The sequence below is a fragment of the Tachysurus vachellii genome, chromosome 7, assembly GCF_030014155.1.
Source record: "Tachysurus vachellii isolate PV-2020 chromosome 7, HZAU_Pvac_v1, whole genome shotgun sequence".
In the NCBI taxonomy this organism is placed as follows: domain Eukaryota; kingdom Metazoa; phylum Chordata; class Actinopteri; order Siluriformes; family Bagridae; genus Tachysurus; species Tachysurus vachellii.
The window spans coordinates 23,008,523-23,032,339 of record NC_083466.1 but is presented as its reverse complement, the minus strand read 5'-3'; the positions used below and the strand labels follow the sequence as shown (position 1 = coordinate 23,032,339).

Below are 23,817 nucleotides of genomic sequence, written 5' to 3'. Positions count from 1 at the left end.
TCACTTCCTGTTTGCGGTCCATGTCACCAGCCCGAGTTTTTTTTTTTCTTCAGTGTCCTGTGACACCGCCTTGCACCTGTCCGGTGGGGGACGTCGCTTCACCTCAGGTTTTCACCTCGAGAAAACCCGTGGAGGACGCCGCCCCACTTCCTGTCCGCGGGGGGTGTTGCAGGCTCGTGTTTTGCCCTTGATATTTTTGTTGATTTTTGCCCCCACCTGCCTCGTTGTGTGCCTTGCTCCCCCCACCTGCCTCACCGTGTGCCTTGCTCCCCCCACCTGCCTCGCCATGTGCCTTGCTCCCCCACCTGCCTCGCCATGTGCCTTACTCCCCCCTCCTGGACCTCGCTGTGTGCCTTGCTACCCCCTCCTGCACCTCGTCGGGACTGTCATTAAGACTGATTGGCGCGTCGGGAGCCGCGCCTTGAGCGGGGGTACTGTCAGGACTCAGCTCGGACTTTGGCCACATGCTTTTGTTTCTTTGCTTCTGCCCCACCCCCGCCTCTGCACACCTGTCCCTTATGTGGTTAAATTTCGCCATGTATTTAACTGCCAATGGCAGCGCGAAATCGCTTGTCGTTTGTCTTTTGTTGTCTTTGTTCTAGTCGTGTCTGGTTTTGTCTTTGTCCTTGTTTTGTGTTTTAATTGAGTAAATCCTGAGTTTTTTTTTTTTTTACGCTATCCTGCATTTGGGCCTGTTTTATCCATGTCGTTGACAGGAGTGGACACGCTGTTTATAGGTTCAGTTGTTCAGCCAAACAACCCTGAAACAGGCTTTCATGCAGATTTGTGTGTAGCAGGCACAACTATCAGCTTCAAGCTAGACACAGGTGCTGAAGCGAATGTTATTACAAAGAAAATCATCGATCAGCTACAGATTCCTATAAGCATACATGACACAAAAACAGTGCTGATGTCATACGGAGGTGCTCGCATCATACCAGAAGGTGTTGTTAAACTACTTGTGCAGAACAAAGACAAAAACACTGAAATGATGTTCTTTGTGACCACAGCATCTGATATAGCCCTGAAAGGGAGACAGGCATGCATGCAGTTGGATCTCAGAAGAAAAGTTGAGACTCTCACACCTACACCACCCACTACAGAAACTGAGCTCTTACGCCGCTATGCGTCAGTATTTCAAGGCCTAAGCCAATTTCCTGATTGCATCACAGTCACACTGACCCTAAAATCCCTCCAGTAATACATGTTTGCAGAAAAATTCCTTATGCCATCCATGATCGACTTCGAGGCACACTGGATGACTTGGAAAAAAGGGGTGTGATAAGCAAAGTTTCTAAGCCAATGGCATGGGTGAGCAGTCTGTGCATTACCAAAAAGAAAAATGGCACTCAGAGTCTGCTTAGACCCTAGAGACTTGAACAAGGCCATACTCTGACAGCACTACAATATACAGACTGTAGAGGACATATGGTGCAAGCTAGCTGGAAAGGATTGACTGAATCAGTAACTTTAAGAAAACCCTTTTACAGACTCTGAGCAGCTTGTTATAAAAGTTTTACAGGTTTTGGTGACATTTTCTACCAAAGTTAAACTAGATGTCACCTGCTTTCCAGCTCACCTCACACCAGTCCTGCTCAGCCTTGTTCACACTGTCACACTTTAACTTTAATAAAATGATTTATCTGAAAGTTTTCTCTGTAAGTAGCTGTGTAAATGTTGCTATATTCTGACTATATTCACATGTTGTGTATACGTTCAGTGTTGTGCAGAATCATTTAACACAAAGTCTCTTACTCACCAATAACAGTTAGTGAGAGTTCATTACTGTAGTCTGTGTAGTAGACTGGGTTTCCTCTTCCAGCTCTGCACTTGTACTGAATTCTGTCATAGACTTTATCTAAGCTGATGGTGTAGAAGTCTGATGTAGTCTCAGCCTCAGTCTCAGTCTCAGAGCTCTGTGTGTATTTGGACCAGTAAAACGTCCATCCAGCAGACTGTGGTGTCAGTGTACAGTACAGAGTCACTGAGTTTCCTCTCAGTACATCTCCTTCAAGGCTTGATGTGAGTTGAGGTTTAGGTTTTTCTGTCAGAAATGAAACAATTCAGGATGTGAAGTAGTCTTTACTACACTAATCACTTTATTTCACATTATTACTGTCTTTGTAATGAGGCTAAACATCTTGAAGTGAGGGTCGTAAGTAAGACTCTACAGTAATTTATATTTATAGATGTACAGTATACTGTAGAGTAAGGATTATTTTGTATAAAAGAATAAAACAGAACATGAACATCTATTTACTGGAACACATAGTGGAAACATTAAACATGTATTTAAAACTTTGTGTTTTGCTTAAAAATAATTGTGTTGCCACCTTACAACACATAAATGTACATCAGCATTCTCTCCAGGAGATCTAAATAACATTCTGTATAAATACATATTTTAATGCACATATAAACCATCAATGCATCATTTTACCAGAGCAGTGATTTGTTTAATGAATCCATTCAAACAGCCATCGTACCCTTCATTTTTCCTCTCTGTGTTTCGTGTTTAAGACGATAACAATTAACATGAACACTGAGCTGTTCCACATTATCTAACAATGTTGTGAAAATATGCTAAATATTTTTGGGATGCTATTATGCTATGTTAACTCTATTATATAGCTGCTTGTCTGTTTTGCTTGTTGAAATTTGGCATGCTGCTTTCTTGCTCATGTCTTTCTTGAAAAGGGATCTTTAATCTCAAGACTTTACCTGGTTAAATACAGTGTACATGAAATGAGCAATAAAACTTTCTGTTGGAGTTTGATCTCACACTTTATATGATGAAATGATACATGAATGAAGTCGTGTCATTTCTATCAAACACTCCCACTGAATTTAAGCTATTATATTTATACTTTTACACATCTTATGTTGTGAGTCCAGGTTTAGGTTTTTCTGTTAGAGAAGAAACACACAGTTCAGCAGTAATGTAATCTTTACTGCACTAATCAGATTTAAAATGAAAAGCATTTTTTTCTGTCTCTGTGATGTTACTGATCTCAAAAAAACAATAACTAGGCCTACATCTTTTCTTAATATTATGTTACTTTACTAGTGTAGCCTTTTCTTCTATTTGTAGCCCAGTTAAAAATGCATAAGGAAGTTGTAATAAATAAATAAATACTGTATACAGTTATTGGTCAATTAATAAATGCTTAAAATGTACAAATGTTAAATCTGTGGGGTTTTTTTGTTTTTGTTTTTTTTGTTTTTTATTAAATTTCTAAGTGCTCATTCTCTAGAAAATATACATGATTAATAGGGCTTTTATTAATGTTTTTAAACCAGATGCTCTCAGGTCGAGGAGAGAAAGAAATAGAGGCAGTGAGATAACCCAGGTCATGTGATTCTGTTGGACTGTTGTTCTGGAGACAAGTGACTACTTCATGTACGTGGTCAACTGCTAGTGGACAGAGACAGATGGACAAGTAGAAATTGTTGTATAACCTCCAAACCTGGAATACGGTACCACACTTTTTTGTTTGTTGCTCTGGTGTGAGTGAAATAACTACTGAGTTGTTGGTCTCAACAGCACCGAGAATGTTGGTCTGTTGGTCTCAACAGAACCGAATCAGGCACCGAGAACCGAATCAGGCCGCAACGTTTGTGTTTTAAATAATGTGCCTGCTATATTTAGACATTAAGGTAATTGAGCAACATTTGAGGAAACTTTTACAGAGTCTCTGTGTTCACTGTGAAAAAACACTGTAACATGGTTGCCAACAATATATTAAAATGTAAAAAACTGTAAATTATATGTAGCCTGGAGTAAAAACATTTATTTCAAATAAATAATAACAATAAAAGAGTAAATGTAAAATTATTTAATTTAGAAAAAAGGGGAGAAAGGTCATGATTGGTGGATGTGTATGGCTACTGGAAGGAGGAGAGAGATAAGGGGGAGGAAGAGAGGAATGGTGATAGCATGTGAGCGTTCTGTGTTAAGGCAAATAATAAGTAACTTACAATACTTGTAAGTTGTCGACGAGAGAACTAACAAAGCAATGTAAATGTTCCCATTAGGCTTTGGAGTAGATTTTGCATCAATCTAGTGTCAGAATTAACTGTTTGTTTTCTTTAAACACGAGCAAAAGCGAGAGAGCGGTGTGTCCCATGTGGCTGCATGAACTAGCGAGATTATTATAGGAACAATGAGCTCGTCAGCTGAGTGGCATAATTATTTTTCATTTTGTTTCAATTAAATTAGGTACAGTTACAGTACATTCAATGTTGTTGTGGTGTCTATTTTATATCAAAGGTTGCTGGAATGAATGTATAGATAACATCTGTATACGTATTTTAATAGGAGAGATCCTAAACCCACACACACAGGGCCCATCCCATTTAATCTGAGGGGAATAGGGCGCTACATATATTTACAGTACAGTTATGGAATATTATGTGTAGCATAAAATAATATATCGTCGCTGTCGGGCGGAAACCTCGTATGTCCAAATTTTGTCAATTTCATATTTTTTCACATATCGATGCTATTGGTCAGTCCCCACGTGGGTCTGTTATTTTTACAAGTTATTAACCAATCTAAAGTCTTGAAAATAGCTTGAGCGCAAATCTCTTAACTCCATTGGAGACTTCAACTGTCCACCTCTTCTTCACTCCGCGGGAGAGCTTCGCGGCATATCCTCAAGATTAAGAGTCGCAACGAATCAACACGTCTTCTGAGGTAAATGTCTACAAATCACTGGGCTCAAAGAAAAAAAAATCTTGACCCCCGCTAGTTCTGGTGCTCGTTTGAGGACAGGAATTTAGCACAAGACAATCCACTGCAACGCATTTGTGCATTGCAGATAAGATACGGCGTTTTTTAATTTCCTGAAAAATAATGGTTTTGGAGATATGAGGATTCCGCCTGACAGCGACGATATATACATTTGGTCATTTTGTTGATTGAAGATATAACTATGCTGAATAAGCCTGGTCAAGAACCCAATCAAGGCAGTTTGGTATCTCTGGGATTAGAACAGACAATATTTTATTGAACTTTAACCCACTGTGTCACCACAAATACATTAACTAGTTTGCATTGATACACTACAGTGTTTTGGTGGAGCTAATTCAGTGGTATAATGGTGTGGTGGTGAGTAAGACCATCTCCCACCCATCATTCTGACCATGTTTTACAGGAGGACTAAACTTACACATCCTGTGGTGTATTGTGTTTTCTGTCTGCACTGGCCTTGTGTTTGCACTCTGTGCTCACTATGCATTTAATGTGGCTAGGACAACTTACTTTTAAGTTCTTAGCTCTCTGTTTTATGTAGCACCAGCGTCCTGGTGAAACATTTTCATTTCACTGCGTCAGCTACATTCCTAGGGCTAAAATGACAATAAAAGCTTCTTGACTCTTAAGAAGTAGTTGAATCAGTGCAAGCTAATTGCATGTTGTTTTTGTGTAATTGTTGTGGCTCAGAGGTTAAGGCTCAGATGAACACTTCAGAAATTATGTGCTCAAATCCCAGCACCACCAAGACGTCACTGGGCAAAACCCTTCAGCTTAGTTGTGGTCCTACATCAGCAAAATATATATAATATATACATCAGCTTCAGATTATTAGGTGAAGAATATGTTTATCTCTTTCTTGATATTAGTTAGTAGATATTAAGTTATTGGCCAAGATTTTTGCCCATCCACTGGAATCTACTATACCCTCTATATTACCCTCAGATGACCAAACAGGATTTATTAAAAAACATTATTCTTTAATATTTGACAGATATACAATTATATGATCCCACCCCTCCCGATACCCTAGAGCAGACATGGGCAAACTACGGCCCGCGGGCCATATACGGCCCGTTGGGCTTTTTAATCCGGCCCGCCGAACTCGTCCACGTTATATTACTAAATTAAATTTTATTATAAAGACACCACAATCATTTTACCTAGCTGTAATTCCCATCTTTCCCCAGCAGATGGCAACGACATTGACCCTTGAGTGTGATGCATTACGGTTACTCTCTACTTTATTTTGTCGCTGTGCACTTTCAGCCCATCAATGAAAATGAGCGGACCGAAGAAAAGAAAAGTAGACAGTGAGTGCCGAGTGTTCAATAAAGAGTGGACAACAAAATATTTTTTCACTGAAGTCCGATCAACAGCTGTATGTCTGATATGCCAAGAAACTGTAGCAGTTTTTAAAGAATACAACATGAGCCGTCATTTTGCCACAAAACATGCTAACTACGCTAGTAAACAGTCTCCACAAGAACGGGCGGCTACAGCTCAGAGATTGATGGCTAATTTACAGACTCAGCAAAACCTTTTTCACAGACAAACTGCGATTCAAGAGTCGAGTACTAAGGCAAGTTTTTTGCTGGCATTCAAATTAGCAAAGGCCAGTAAGCCTTTCTCCGAAGGCGAATTTTTAAAAGAATGCATGGTGGAGACAGCAGGTCTCTTGTGTCCGGAGAGCAAAGGTAAATTTGAACAAATCAGTTTATCACGCAGAACTGTGACTCGCCGTGTGGAATTGATTGATGAAGATATAGCCAGCAAATTAAACAAAAAGGCGGAGTCATTTAAGTTTTATTCACTAGCACTGGATGAAAGTAACGACATAAAAGACACTGCTCAGCTCCTAATTTTTATCCGAGGGATTAGCGACAGTTTTGAGATCACAGAGGAATTTTTGACAATGGAGTCCATGAAAGGAAAAACGAGGGGAGAGGACTTGTATAACCAGGTGTCTGCTGTCATCGGGAGAATGAAGCTACCTTGGAGTAAACTTGCCAATGTCACCACTGATGGATCGCCAAATTTAACTGGGAAAAACGTTGGGCTGCTGAAAAGACTGCAGGAAAAAGTAAAAGAGGAAAATCCTGATCAGGATGTTATTTTCCTACACTGCATCATTCATCAGGAAGTTCTGTGTAAGTCTATATTGCAGCTAAATCATGTCATGAATCCAGTTGTAAAACTTGTTAACTTTATACGAGCAAGGGGACTTCAGCATCGTCAGTTTATTGCGTTCCTGGAAGAAACCGATGCAGATCACCAGGACTTACTTTACCACTCTCGTGTGCGCTGGCTAAGTTTGGGCAAAGTCTTTCAAAGAGTGTGGGAGCTGAAGGAGGAGATCACTGCATTTTTGGAGTTAATGGGGAGATCCGACGAATTTCCCGAGCTAAGCGACAATAACTGGCGTTGTGACTTTGCGTTTGCTGTGGACATACTTTCGCACATGAATGAGCTGAACACCAAGCTACAGGGGAAAGATCAATTTGTGCATGACATGTACACAAATGTTAGGGCCTTCAAATCCAAGCTGACTCTTTTCTCCAGACAAATTTCAAACAAGTCTTTCACTCATTTCCCCACACTAGCCATGCAGAAAGAGGCGACCCAAAACGCGCAGAAATACAGCAAATCACTGGACGACCTGCACGGAGAATTCTGCCGTCGTTTCTGTGACTTTGAAAAAATTGAAAAGTCACTTCAGCTGGTGTCCTGTCCCCTGTCACAAGACCCTGAAACAGCACCACAGGAGCTGCAGTTGGAACTGATAGATCTTCAGTCTGACTCTGTATTGAAGGAGAAGTTCAACTCTCTTAAACTGAAGGACTTTTATGCTTCACTTAACGAAGCCACGTTTCCAAATCTCCGGAGGATGGCACAGAAGATGCTGACGTTGTTTGGCTCAACCTATGTGTGTGAACAGACATTCAGCGTCATGAACATCAACAAAGCCCGTCACAGATCCAAGTTAACTGACCAACACCTCAGATCTATCTTGAGAATTGCCACAACAAATATAACGCCAGACATTGATGCACTTGCAAAAAAAGGAGACCAACAACACTGTTCCCCCAGAGGTACTAACATCACTTGATCCTGAAAAAGCATTTGATTGGGTGGACTGGGATTATCTCTTTTATACCCTGTAGCAGTTCAGACTCGGCTTAAGGTTTAGATCCTGGATTAAATTTGGCATATGCCCTTATTCAGATCAACATACATTTTATCTTATTTTATACAACTGAGCAATTGAGGATTAAGAACCTTGCAGTAAGATTAAGAGCCTCGAGGGTGCAGTAGTGGACACTTGGTGGATAACACAACTGATTAATCTCAATTTATTTTCTATCAAATTTAGGACTTATTGTCACATGCTGTGCCAACACCACTCTTACACTTCTGAATGCCAACATGGAGTTTTGATCTCGCCGTGATGTCCTCATTGCTGGCACACCTGTTCTCTATCTTTCAAACTCATTGCTACCGGTTTATATACAGTAGCCGTGTACACTTCCACACTTTGTTCGTTAAATGGTTTTATTTTCTGTTTTTGACCTTGTTTTGCCCTTTGACTCAGTCTTGTCTCACCCATTAGAATTAGAATAGATTTCTGTTTCTGATCTAGTTTGGGTTTCTGGTTTTGATCTCCATTGGGGTTAAAGCTTGTTCCTCTCATACTGACTTTATGCTAATGTCATGGATGGCTTGGATTTTTCCCTGCTTAAGACCAGGGTGATGTTCTGGCAGGCTTTGTCTTGTGCCATGTGCTTTTGTTTTTGTTTGTGTATCACGCATGTTTGCCCCACCGTATCCTTAATCTGTCCCCACCTCTGCACACCTGTTCCTGTGATTGATCTCCGTATATATACCTATTGTCTTGTGATTGTGTGGTTTTTATATGTCATGTATCCTGGTTTCATTCATTTATTTTTTTATTTTGTTGCCAAGTCTCCCTAGTGTTTTCCATGTATTTGTAGTTTTATTTCCTTAATAAACCCCTTTTAATTCCATTGGAATTAAAAATAATTCCACTCTGCTACTCTAAAACGAAAGCTAATTCCACTCTGTGAAGACACACGTACCCTGTCAATGTGTCATTTGTCTACATTAAGACATTTTAAGGCCATTTGTTTGCTTTGCTTGTAGAAATTTGGCATGCTGCTTTCTTTATAGATCTCCCTTGAAAAAGGTATTTTTAATCTCAATGAGACTTCAACTAGTTAAATAAATGTTAAATGAAAATCAATAAAACTTTCAGTTCGATTCTGACCAGACCGCTTAAACGATGTCACATGAATGAAGTCATGTTTTTGTAACTTTTATCAAACACTTCCACTGAAATTATCCAATTATATTTACACATCTTATAATGTTGTGAGTTTAGGTTTTTCTGTTAGAGAAGAAACACACAGTTCAGCAGTAATATAATCTTTACTACCTTTACTTTATCAGATTTAAAATAAAAAGCATTTTTTCTGTCTCTGTGATGTTGCTGGTCTCAGAAAAATACAATAACTCCTACATCATTTCCTAGTGTTACTTTATTAATGCAGCCTAGTTAATATAATTTTTTATTTGCTGAAAAGGGAAACAGCAAACATTGGAGAAATAGTTTGTCTCCACATTATGTGAATCTTCTATTCATTAATATTGTGTGGTTTATTATCAGTAAATGAGATGATTTACATTCTTTAAGTGAATTCTTGGCCAGAATCAGAGCTTCTAACATTAGACAAATTTAGAAACCCACATTATGTGTGTATAAAATACATGTTTAAAGCAGTTCTATACAAAATACACTATTTACTGTTACAGAAACAGACAATATGTGACATAAAACACACTCACCTGACACAGTCAGTGTAACAGCATCACTAGTCTCTGTGTATTGTGGGTCTGATGACTGTGTTCCTTTACATGTGTAAACACCTTTATGAGACTCTTTAACACCACTGATTATGTAGATTTGCTTTGCTGCAGCATCACTGAGTTCCTTATTATCCCTGAACCAGTTATACTCCGAGGATCCTTCAGGCTTTCTCTCACATGAGAAAGTGACAGTTTCTCCAGTGAACCCACTGTCATGGTCAGCTGGCTGTGCTTTAACTTCAGGACTTGATCCTGCTAAAGAAAGATTGCAAAAAAAGTAAACATTTTAAAAATCAATTAAAGTTCAAGTTAAGTCAAGAAACTGTTATTGTCATTTCAACCATACAGTATATACTGTATCTGACGCAGTATGTAGTGAAACAAGACAATGTTTCTCCAGGACCCTGGTTCTAGACAGTGGCCTAGGGTTAGACAGTTTTTTGGTCTCTTGTTTCTCATTTTCCGCTTGACAGTACTTCATAGATTCTCTATGGGGTTCAGGTCTGGTGAGTTTGCTGACCAGTCAAGCACATAAACACCATGGTCATTTAACCAACCTTTGGTGCTTTTGGCAGTGTGAGCAGGTGCCAAATCCTGCTGAAAAATTAAATCAGCATCTTTAAAACGCTGGTCAGCAGAAGGACACATGAAGTGCTCCTTCACAAAACACAGTGGACCAACACCAGCAAATGACTGTACCCCAGATCATCACAGACTATGTAAAGTTAACACTGGACTTCAAGCAACTTGGGCTATGAGCTTCTCCACCCTTCCTCCAGACTCTAGGACCTTTGTATCCAAATAAAACAAAAACTTCCTCTCATCTGAAAAGAGAACTTTGGACCACAGGGAAACAGTCCAGTTCTTCTTATCCTTAGCCCAGCTATGACGCCTCTGATGTCTGTAGTTCAGGAGTGGCTTAACAAGAGGAATACGACAACTGTAGCCAAATTTCCTTGACATGTCTGTGTGTGGTGGCTCTTGATGCTTTGACCCCAGCCTCAGTCCATTCCTTGTGAAATTCACCCAAATTCTTGAATGAATTTTGCTTGACAAGCCTCTCAAGGCTGAGGTTCTCTCAATTGGTTGTGCATCTTTTTCTTCTGCACTTTTTCCTCTTCCACACTTTTTCTTACCCTCCTTGTGAAGGGTGTCAGTGATTGTCTTCTGGACAACTGTCAGATCAGCAGTCTTCCCCATGATTGTGTAGCCTATTGAACCAAATTGAGAGACCATTTTGATGGCTCAGGAAACCTTTGCAGGTGTTTTGAGTTGATTAGCTGATTGGCATGTCATCATATTCATTTTTTTTAAATACTGAGTTTTTGTTAATTGTGAGCCAAAATCATTACAATAAAAAGAACCAAAGACTTAAACTACTTCAGTCTGTGTGTACTGCATTTATATAATACATGAGTTTCACTATTTGAGTTGAATTACTGAAATAAATGAACTTTTCCACAACATACTAATTTATTGAGATGCACCTGTATAATCCATCAATGCTGATATGTTTCATGCATCCATTCATACAGCAACCATATCTCTTCACTTTTCCTCTATGTCTCTCTACATATTGTGTTTAAGACTATCACAATTAACATGAACACTGAGCTGTTCCAAATTATCTACCAATGTTGGAAAATATGGAAAATGATTAAATTAGTAACATTTTATTATTATTATTATTATTATTATTATTATTATTATTATTATTATTATTATTATTTAAACTAAATTTTTTCTTTTGTTTTGACAGTTTAAAATTTCTTTACAAACATCAGAATTATATTTAAAAGAAAACTACAAAATCTTTTTGTGACATTTTTCTACAAGAAATATTACAATGTTTTGGGATGCTATGATGCTATGCTAACTCTATGTCATAAGCGTGAAACCGGTTAGATCCAAGTGCAGGTTTATTTGCAAAATCCAAAAACAGTCAAGGGTCAAAACACCAGGCAAACAGCAACAACAAAGGAAATCCAAAAGCAGTAGTCAATAATCCAGGCGTAGGTCAGGGCAGGTAGCAAACAATCACAAACACGAAAAACAGACAGGGTCAAAAACGAGGCCATAAACAGAACAGAGAAATACGCTCAGTATGTCTAGTCCAGCAGTCCAGCAGAGGGAGCCCTCATGGCTCTCATAACACTCTATTGTATATCTGCGTGTCTGTTTTGCTTGTTGAAATTTGGCATGCTGCTTTCTTGCCCAGGTCTCTCTTGAAAAGGTCTCTCTTTAATCTCAACAAGACTTTACCTGGTTAAATACAGTGTAAATAAAATGAGCAATAAAACTTTCTGTTGGAGATTGACACCCTTTATATAATGAAATAATACATGAATGAAGTCATATAATTTCTATAAAACACTCCCACTGAATTTAAACTATTATATTTACACATCTTTACTGGGTTAAATACAGTGTAAATGAAATGAGCAATAACACTTCCTGTTGGATTCTGAACACACCCTTTATATGATGAAATGATACATGAATGTAGTCATGTCACTGCTATCAAAAACTGAAATTATCCTATTATATTTACACATCTTATAATGTTGTGAGTTCAGGTTTATGTTTTTCTGTTAGAGAAGAAACACACAGTTCAGCAGTAATGTAATCTTTACTACCTTTACTTTATCAGATTTAAAATAAAAAGCATTTTTTCTGTCTCTGTGATGTTGCTGGTCTCAGAAAAATACAATAACTCCTACATCATTTCCTAGTGTTACTTTATTAATGCAGCCTAGTTAATATAATTTTTTATTTGCTGAAAAGGGAAACAGCAAACATTGGAGAAATAGTTTGTCTCCACATTATGTGAATCTTCTATTCATTAATATTGTGTGATTTATTATAAGTAAATGAGATGATTTACATTCTTTAAGTGAATTCTTGGCCAGAATCAGAGCTTCTAACATTAGACAAATTTAGAAACCCACATTATGTGTGTATAAAATATGTTTAAAGCAGTTCTGTACAAAATACACTTTTCATTGTTAATGAAACAGATGATATGTGACATAAAACACACTCACCTGATACAGTCAGTGTAACAGCATCACTAGTCCCTGTGTATTGTGGGTCTGATGACTGTGTTCCTTTACATGTGTAAACACCTTTATGAGACTCTTGTACATCACTGATTATGTAGATCTGCTTATACTCCGAGGATCCTTCAGGCTTTCTCTCACATGAGAAAGTGACAGTTTCTCCAGTTTCTACTTTAACTTCAGGACTTGATCCTTCTAAAGAAAGATTGCAAAAAAAGTAAACATTTTAAGAATCAATTAAAGTTCAAGTTAAGTCAAGAACCTGTCATTTCAACCATATATATCTAATGCAGTACATAGTGAAATGAGACAACGATTCTCCAGGACCCACATAGAACAAAGACAGATCTAAAGACTTAAGTGTTAGTCCTGGCCACACAAAAAATATACAGATGATATACAAACATACAGAACCAGTTAAAGATATTCTATAGTATATAATTATATTAGGTCTTTCAACAATTACTAACACAATAAAATATTTAGGTTTTCACCATCTCAGTACAATACTCAGAGTCACTGAGTTTCCTGTTAGTACATCTCCTTTAAGGTTTGATGTGAGTTCATGTGTTTCTGTTACAAATTAAACAGTTCAGGATGTGAAGTAGTCTTTACTACAATAATCATATTTATAATATCACACAATAGTACATTTAAATCTTCACTGTGATCAGAGTGAGGGACAAACAATTTTTAGAAAAAATACAATACACATAAAATCCTTACTGCCTTGGTGTTTTACCTAAACATCAATAAAACATGCACGCACACACACACACACACACACACACACACACACACACACACACACACACACACACCCACACACACACAAACACACACACACAACGCACTATGCCACATTTGAAATCTCTGCATACTCAGTAGAAGGTCTAAGTAACTGTACATTTCCCAGTGTATCTTATTCACATAAAGTCCATCAATCCCTCATTATGCCTCATCTGTGAATGTGTAGAATGTTATTTCACAGGAGTAATAGAATGAAATAATATTTCTGTGAATAAGGTGATTGTAAATTGCAAATAGTTTTTGAAACAATAAATAACAATACACAGAAATAGGCTAAGTAACTGACACACACACAAACAAACAACAAACAAACAAATAACTACATAAATAAACTATTCTCCTGACCAAGTAGCCTACAGGGGTTGTACAATGAAACTGAAACCCCTGGTTTTAGACCACACAATAATTTATTAGCATGGTGTGAGGCCTCCTTTAGCAGCCAATACAGCATCAATTCATCTTCGCAATGACTGATACAAGACCTGCAAATTAGCCAGAGGAATTTTGAACCATTTCTCTTGCAGAGCACTGGCCAGGTCATCATGTGATGCTGGTATAAAAAAAGTTTCCTTACACACTCTTCCATAACACCTCAAATTGGCACAATAATATTAAGATCCCGTGACTGTGCAGGCCTTGAGAGATGTTACACTTCACTTTTATGTTCATCAGATCACACTGTCAACAGTACTGTTGTGTGTATTGGTGTATAACCATCCTGATACACTGAAGCAAGGTCCTTTACAATGTTTTGGTAGTCCTGGGCAGTGACACTGCCATCTAGCACAGGTAATGGGCGTAAGGAACTGCATAATTGCAATTTCACTCTGGGCACACAACAGTCCCGTGAGTACTACCAACCCTGGTGCTCTAGAACAGTTTTTGTGTAACCATGACAGTCGAGGTGCACATTTAACTCTGCAGTGAATTGGGCAGTTGTGGTTTTAGTTTTTTTTTGTAAATGAGCTGGTTTAGTAAACAGACAGACCGCTTCTTCTTCAGGTCCTCTTGTTGCCATTAAATGAAACTCCAACTCACACAAAGTCATACGGCATTTAACTAATCTCTCCTGTTTCCAATCACACACATGCACACACACACACACACACACATGCACACACACACACACACACACACACATACATACATACATACATGTGAGCTATAACTGTCCAAAATACCCTGCTTCACGTCATATTTTTTCAGAGTATTTCCTACACACATATCTGTTGAAAAGATTTACGCTCAGCAAAGCTTGTATGGAATCAACAACTTTAATTTGTGTACAATAGTATGCGTCTCTGACTGATTGTAAGTTCCAGTTTGCATTATAGACAATCCTTGTTATTTATAGCATTTTTTTTATGAGTCATAGTGATGTTTGCCCATGAATGTTGTAATTATTTATAACTACAGTGTTAATGATGACAGCACATTCAGTGCCTTCACATATTGTGTGATGTTTATTTACATTGCTTGGATCTTTATCCTTTTTTACGTTTATTCCTACTATGCTGTGATTCTGATGATTACATTAAGTTTAGATTTGAATGGTGCATTTGGCACTGTGTTGTTCATTGCCAATATATAATTTTAGTTTAACTTGCTGATAACTCCAGACATAATGTCAGAGCAGTGACAGTAAGAGTTCAGACAGACAGTAGACCAGAAGCCAGAGTAAGGAAAAGCGATACTGTGAGTATGGCAGACATCTACAGATCTTCCACAGGGATAACGCCAATCCAGTGACTGGATCAATACATTAATACAATAAATCAAGTGACACATGATCAATGTTGTTTACACTGTGATTGAAGTGATGGTCAGAAAATAACTGCTGTGTGATGATGCAGGTCTCTAATCTCTCACTCACTCACTTATTTTCTACCGCTTATCCGAACTATCTTGGGTCACGGGGAGCCTGTGCCTCAGGCGTCAGGCGTCATCGGGCATCAAGTGGAGTGGCATCATGGAGTGCCAACCCATCGCAGGGCACACACACACACTCTCATTCACTCACGCAATCACACACTACGGACAATTTTCCAGAGATGCCAATCAACCTACCATGCATGTCTTTGGACCTGGGGAGGAAACCGGAGTACCCGGAGGAAACCCCCGAGGCACGGGGAGAACATGCAAACTCCACACACACAAGGCGGAGGCGGGTGTCGAACCCCCAACCCTGGGGGTGTGAGGCGAACGTGTTAACCACTAATCCATCATGCTCCCGGTCTCTAATCTGTCTCTAATAAAACAACAAAATGCAAATCTACACATAATCTATTTACTTGTAGACATAGTGGGAACATTAACAAATGGTTTTGTTTTTAAAACTTTGTGTTTTGCCTAAAAATAAATAAATGTGTTTGCAACCAAACACATAAATGTACATAGTTATTTTTATATGAACACATTACACTAATTCGAGATCTCATCATTCTCACTAGGAGGTCTAATTAACATTCTGTATTTCCCAATTTACTTTAATCACCTGCTTATTTACACTTTTAATAAAAACATCATTAATGCACATATAATCCATCACATGTATCCAAGTACTAAGCTGTTTGGTTTGTCAGGAAAGGCTTCAAAGATGACAGAATAATGACCTGTTCCTCTTCCTCACCTGATTTAAACCCAACTGCGCACTTCTCAAGTGTGAGATTTACAGTGAGGGAAAATAATATAGATCTCTGAACAGTATCTGGGAGGCTGTGGTGTCTGTTTCAGCTAAAATAAGTCATGAACAAATAAAGACACTATTTCTATGGATGAGAGGATCATGAAAGTCACTGAAAATAAGGATGTCTATATTGGCCACTGAATACTACGTAAAGCCAAAAACATTATTTATTTGATGCTCTACTTTGTTGTCCTTTATTGATTTGTTTAAATTACTTGATGTTTGATATTTGATTTGATCGTCTTTTTACAAATGTACTGAATATAAATGCACACAGATTAGATTGTCAATATATAATTTCAGTTTAATTTGCTGATAACTCCAGACATGAGGTCAGAGCTCAGAAGACATGTTTTGTCATCCTGGTGCAATGTATAACCTCCTGTACTACTCAGAATGGTTACAGTACAATGCATAATGTCAGAGCAATGAAAGTAAGAGTTCAGATAGAGAGAAGATCAGAAGCTCATGCACAGAATTCTTTGTCACTGAAGATCTACCAGATACAATAACCCACTATTTATGATGTCTGCTGGTAGCTAACCAAACATGCTGGGTAAAGTGACACAGGTCCGTTAGGTTAGATTGTTTTCTCACCACAATAAAATGTTCCAGAGTTCTTTTGCAACCTGTTTTGATGTTGATACAAGCACAATTTCTGTTTTCATATTTTGCTAATGAACCGAACCAAAGGAGAAAATGCGACAAAATGCTTCAAACTAGTCAGGTGTGAATATCCTCTAAGACTAAACAAGAGGACAGCAGTGCTCTCATTGAGACGGATTTTATTAGATTTCAACTGGAACTAGCTGCACAAAAACATTTTAATGACATTCAGGAACATGGCATTTATGATGGGTCAAATCATTTCCATGCATTTACTACTTATTTCTAAATATTCAATAAAATTGATCACACACACACACAAACATACACACACACAAACATACAGATAACTCTCTCTGAAAGATATCTCTGATTTACATTGTAAAAAGAGATGGGGGGGCTTATCCCCCTGAGACTATGACTCACTAAGACAACAGAAAATGATTTTCAAAACATCAAGGACATTTAATATGTAATTAGAGACACCAAATCAACAATATGGTACACTACTATATGTTAAAACATTTAAAAAGAAATTCAAACACAGTATAAAAAATACACTGTGCTGTCTCATGTGTCCTTTGTCTATAAAGAGTTATGTCTGTCTTTTTGTCTCAGTTTTATTTTATTTTACAGCCAATTTCATTTTAAGTGGATGACACAGTGTGTGTCTCCTTGACTTGACTGTAGCAAAGCTGTCGATTACTTTTCCAGGCTCAATTTAAATAACAGATTCTTTTTCAGCTGACAAGATGGCAAGGCTGTGGAGTCTTTCCTGAACCATGTTTCACCTCAACCATGTGTGCAGACATATTGAGGGCACTAAATGGTTGTTCACATGTACAGCTGCTGACAGGAAGTGTCAGTGCAACCTGCAGAAGTTTTTTGAGAGGGAAACATGTTACAGCAGGCGATATACAGTCAGAATATCATTAATGCTACCTTCCGCCTTCTTTTTTGCTAGATAATGTTTTACCACAAATATTTATTCTACACAAGTTCTATATTGTAGTGCAGTGCAACATCACTGAAGACAGACAGGCTGATGTTTGATGCTTGATCCACCAAAAATAAAGGTTAAAAACAAATTAATTTATTTATTACAAACTTTAATTTCTTTCATTGCCCTATCTCCTAAACTAACTAAACAAATAACAAAAGTGTATTACAGTTTTTTACAGTCGCTATGACAGTTTTTTCAATACATTTAACAAGTTTCCTAAACTCTTAACACGGTTAGCACAACATCTGTCTTTGTAGGCTATACAATTAACACATTTCTTGTTGCTTTGATACAAAATGCATACAGTTAACACAAATTTAAAATGCTTGAACTTCTTTTACACACAAGCTCAACCAAGACTAAAACAATGTAATTACAAATGCAAATTTACCAACACTGTATGTCAGAACAGATAACATCATGTTCTAAACATAACTTATATAGACTAAAGTCAAAGTCAACAGCTGTTCATATTGTGAATTGAAACACAAATATATTCCCTGTATTTTATTCCATTGCTAATGAGAAACAGCTTATTGCAGTTATGCAAATATATAAATCACAGCTGATTCCCATGTAGGAACCACACTCAGGTGTTGAGGTTTTATGTTCTAAAAGAGGACTCTTTTAGAGTCTTTGGGCTGATCTTGTGCGGAAAAGGAACAATATCGAGCAACAGAAAGAGAGAAAGAGAGAAAAAAAGAAAGAAAGAAAGAAAGAAAGAAAGAAAGAAAGAAAGAAAGAAAGAAAGAAAGAAAGAAAGAAAGAAAAAACGTCTGCACAAGGGAGAGGAAGACGAGTACCAAGACAAGGGAGAGGAGTTAGAATGCGTGGTGGTGCTCAAAGAAGGACCAGAGCTAGGGTAACTGATCAAATAAGAGCTACTATCATTGACCATGTCATAAACCACGAGCTATCATTCCCACGATGCCTTGCCAGAGAAGATGTCAGGTGTGATGTGGATGAGAACATGTGGCCAAATGCAGAAGACCGGGCAGATTAGAAGATTACTTTGTTTTTCTATTATAATTCCGGTGCTTTTTCTGTTTGTATATCTTGCAGTAATGTCCTTTTGCAAATAAAGTCTTTACTGCAGCAATTCTGTGTCTGTAAGCTACTCTGAGATGGTCATTCATTTTTTGTATTGAATTTCTGCAGCAAAAGAAACAAAATGCATGCATTTACTAAACCCAACAAAACAAAAATTTAGAGAAGCTTCAAAAGAAACTACAGTGCAAAACACAATCTATGATCAATACAATATACTGTCTATTGTATAAGGGCAGACCTGACACATAAAATAATGCAGTTTCTGTAATTTCAGCTGATGATAGTGTTTTTTTGTCATTGTGTTATGATTGACTAAATGTTCCTGTTGGAAGATAACATGTGTTAGTGTTTTGAATAATTATTTGATTTTGAAACATGTCTGCAGTGTTTTGTTAGACATAGTGTATTGTGTTAGTTTATTATTGTATGTTGAAAATTAGTTTTGGGGTTTAGTTTACAATGTGTGATTTTGAGCATGAAATTGACCGTTTTGCCAATTGTGTGTTTTAGGTGTGTTGGTGCGTTAAGAGTTTAGGAAACTTGTTAAATGTATTGAAAAACTGTCATAACCATTGTAAAAAACTGTAATGTATTTATGATGTAAAAATACATTTAATTGATTAAGGTTATTTAATTTTATCAGAACTACAAGCTTACAAACTGACAATAAAACTGTTCAATTTTCAGAACATTTGCATTATTACCTCACCAACTCTTTTACTGACTAAATAAGTGAATGAATGAATGAATGAATGAATGAGTGACGACTGACCAATGGCCGTATACTAACAACAGTATACTATCCTGCTGACCAGAATAGGAACTGTTGTGTTTAACAGCTCGACACCTAAGTTTAAAAACAGCGCATAGCGGAATGAACGTGTAAAATAAGCGCTAACGGACATACGGGTTTATTGCACTTGTAAATCTTGTACTTTATTTGTGGTGTAAAACGTTTTCAGTCCTCAAAAGACCAGGGACTTTTGACAGTACATGAGGGGCTTAAGCCCCCGAAGCCCCACCCTCACAACACCACTGAGTCTTTGACACATCAGAAAGATTCATTACATTCCACTGGTCTCAGTTTAACATTACATGTGTCACTTGTTATTAAATCATTTGAATCAAATAAAAAAGGTTAATAAATGAAACGTACCTAAATCACCTGTTTGTGTACAGAGGATGAGTTCAGTCAGCACTAAAGGTAGAGAGAGAAACAGACATTAGTTAAGGTTCATTTAGAGCTAAAACACTTGTTGGTGTGCAGTTATTATGATGATAATAAAATAATGAACAGCAGTGTGGTGTGATGTGGTGTGATGTGGCTCACTATGAAGGAGGTTTACTGTTACTATTCAAAAGTAGATTATTTTATTAATTCTTGTACTGTTTGATTCCTGTTTGCTTAAACCCCAAACAGATATATTAAAAACAGCATCCAGTCTGTTCTGTTGTTAAACCCAGTGCCATGGCTATTAATATAAATATCATTCATTTAGAAACTGACACTTGATTTCCTCTTTGCTTGGCACAGTCTCCTCCCACATTGTACATCTACAAGATCAACGTTCTTCTCTTTACAGAGTGCAGAAAAGATCTCCAAAGAAATGTAGAATAAAGTGAACATTTTAAAATCCTAAACAAATACAGTGTATGAATGTATAACAGCAGTTAAAATAATCAGCTGTAATGTTCTGCCCATGTGAGAGACACCAGGATACAATTACTGAAAACAGTGTTTGTTACAAAAATTAAATCAATTGGCTCAAAGCTAAACATACAATTTCACATTAAATTCAATATCAGACTTTAGCTATAGACAAATAAAATAATCACACAGAAGATGAAATTAGGTTTGTTCAAACAATCATTTGGTTAAAACAAAACTTAATTCACCACTAATGAAGACTCACAGAAAACATTTACTCACAGAACATCACACAGAGTGGACGGAGCTCCATCCTGTCCAACTGATGACTGTCTGACTGACTGAACGACAAGTGTCTGTGTTAATGCCTTGACACTTCCTGTACTCTTAAACACTTCACACTTCAGAGAAGAGAGAGAGAAAGAGAGAGAGAGAGAGAGAGAGAGAGAGAGAGAATTCAAGTGTAAAATCATGCTATTGAGTCAAGACCATTATTAAGGTCCATTATTTGCAGCACATTTTACCAATAAAATATATTTAACTCATAATGTGTGTTGTGGTAATAGAGTATGAAGAATCTCTCCACATAGACAAATACAGAGGAGTCTAAAAATGGTGAAAGAGGAAGTGCAGAGAGAGAGAGAGAGAGAGAGAGAGAGAGAGAGAGAGAGAGAGAGAGAGAGAGAGAGAGAGAGAGAAAGCTGTTGTGGTTCCTGTACTAGGGACTAAAAAGCTTTGGTAACATTAATAACAGTAACTGATCAGCATGTAAGTGAACAGGAAAAACACTTGGTGTGCTGTGTGTGTGTTTTTTTTTTTTTTTTTAACAGATCATCAGTTTTACTGTTAGAGCTGTGAGCCCAGGGCCTGAAATGAGACGTGAATTTTAAACTTTCTCTGAGGGACCAAATATATTGTTTCATGGTCAAAAGCTCTGAATGTTGTTGTCTATGTGTTATATCTGTCCGTTTCTGATGAGACAGGAAACAGGTGAGTGAAATCACATGTATTTTTTAATAAACACAAGCTTCATCATAATTCAAGGCAGAGGTCAAAGTGCAGGAAGGCAAGATCAAGTTATTGGACTTGTTCCTGATATAATATTGTTATTTCTATGCTGAGCTCTTTGTGTTTAGGGGCATGTTGAGGCAGAAAGTTTCATTTTTTCATTTCAAGTTTCATTAAAATCATTTAAAATCATAATTTCTCAATAAAAGTCATAATTTAAGATATTATACTGTAGAGGCTACAATGATATCTAACGTTATGTTCCTCTTTTGTTATTAACTCACTTCACACACACACACACACACACACACACGCGCACATTCATTCATTAATTTTTTACCTCATCCATTTGCTGCTATAACATAAGTGTACATATGTTTGCAAGAACTCGTTTACAACCCACAATGTACTGTACAATATAATCAAATCAAATCAAATTCTATTTGTCACATACACATACATACAGAGTACGACATGCAGTGAAATGCTTTTTACGTCTGTATTCAAGCATAAAAAGGAATGGAATTAAGGATAAAAATAAAACCAAAAGGAGGTACTCAACATACTTTAAGTCCTTAGCTCTATATTGTTTATGTAGCACCATAGTGCTGGAGAAATGTTTTATTCACTATGTACTGCATATGGCTGAAATGACAATAAAAGCTTCTTGACATGACTTGAAACCATGGCACATGCCACAGAAACTAGCATTAGTAGGAAAATGCAGGAGTTGCAATTTTAATTTTGTCTTTACTGAGAACGTGAATGACAGCAGTTCCTCATTTCGCACTGGTTAAAGCCACACTGCTCATCTCGAACAGAAACCAAACCACAATAATATTTCATGTTTTAACCAGTGACACCACCAGACCCTTTTCGCTGGGGTTTCAGATTTCACCATTTTCCAGATTTAACTCAACAGACACAGATTTGATCAATAATTTTGTATTAAGTTTTTAATTTGAAATAATAAACTTGTTAAATGCTAATTTGGCATTCTGCCACAAATTATGTGATTTGACTGGCATGAGCTAATTTGTAGTTTTTGTGGTTTTCAGATAAGACTACTAAGTAGTTTACTAAGCGATCGTAGAACATGAACAGCAGACCGGCAGGTCAGAGGGCGAGAGGAGCCACAGCAGTAAAAGTGTGTTAGGATCAGCAGCAGGACTGTATTTACAGCTCAACAGACAACAAGAACAGATTATTAGGTAGAACAGGAGCATATTGTGCCTTTTGTGTAATTTAAAGAGTCATATTTTGCTGTTTCAGAAAGATGATGTGGTGACACCCTTGATTTCTACACTGAAACTCATAACGTTCATAATTTGTTCATAATAACGTTCATCAAACGTTCATAATTTAGTGTCGTCACATCTGAACTCAACTGTGCTGTGTGCCCTAGTGGCTCTGAACGGTACTGCAAGTAAAAATATGCAATGCAATGAATGTGGCTTTACTGAGACACCAAGCTACACATATGAACATAGAGATGTGTGTGTGTGCGTGCATGGGTGTGTGTATGCTCATGAGGTCAGGGTAAATGTTTTTAAGGACTGATGATCTAAACTTTTTATTTATTATAGTATATGGTGACAGAAACTTGACATGATTACATCATGTTTTATATTTTTATGCTTTATTCACAATAATCTTGTTCTTTTTCTTATTTCATTATACCACTTGGACCTCCCATAGAACTTTTAAGCAGTACATGTGCATCTTTTAGTCTGAGAATGTGAAAGGGTGTATCAACAGCTCCTTTCTGTTTGTCACTGTTTAACACGTAACAAAAACATAAACGCATCAGCTACTTTAAAGCCCAGTGATGAACAATGTGTGAAATGCTCACTGAGTCTGTACAATAAACACTGAAGTAATTAGTTTTTATAAAACCCATAGTTCTTTTGTTATGATAAACATGTTCAAATCAATTTAATGACCTAGTGTATGCTGTTAGGAAAAAAATGTAAATTATATTCAAGAACGTACACACTATGGTCACTGAGGCAGTACAGGATAATTTAACACAAGTGTACCTTACAGTTTTTTTCAGTCGCTAACAAGCGTTTGTCCAAACAGTTGTCACATTTTCAAAACTCTAAACACAATTAGCACAGCATCAGTCTTTTGTGGCCATACCATTCACACATTTCATGTTGTTTTCACACAATACGCAATCAGTGAACACATTTCCACAATGCTTACATTTTCTTAACAGACAAGTTATACCTCCCAACAAAATTATGGATTGTTTTTGTAGTATTCAAGAATGTTAACACACAACATCCCACAATAGCAAAAACAATA

The 23,817-nt window shown here is 37.3% G+C and overlaps 1 protein-coding gene across 1 annotated transcript in view; it reads right to left on the bottom strand.

The window, feature by feature from the left end:
- Positions 1-23,817, bottom strand: part of LOC132849247 (carcinoembryonic antigen-related cell adhesion molecule 5-like) — a 52,840-nt gene that overhangs the window by 16,226 nt on the left and 12,797 nt on the right. The window contains exons 2-6 of the mRNA XM_060875502.1: positions 20,782-20,900; positions 20,008-20,049; positions 12,682-12,891; positions 9,617-9,889; positions 1,760-2,044 (exon numbers count right to left, since the gene is read on the bottom strand). Coding sequence (XP_060731485.1) covers positions 1,760-2,044; positions 9,617-9,889; positions 12,682-12,891; positions 20,008-20,049; positions 20,782-20,812 — 841 coding nt within the window. The 5' untranslated portion in view covers positions 20,813-20,900. The remainder of the gene's footprint in view (positions 1-1,759; positions 2,045-9,616; positions 9,890-12,681; positions 12,892-20,007; positions 20,050-20,781; positions 20,901-23,817) is intronic.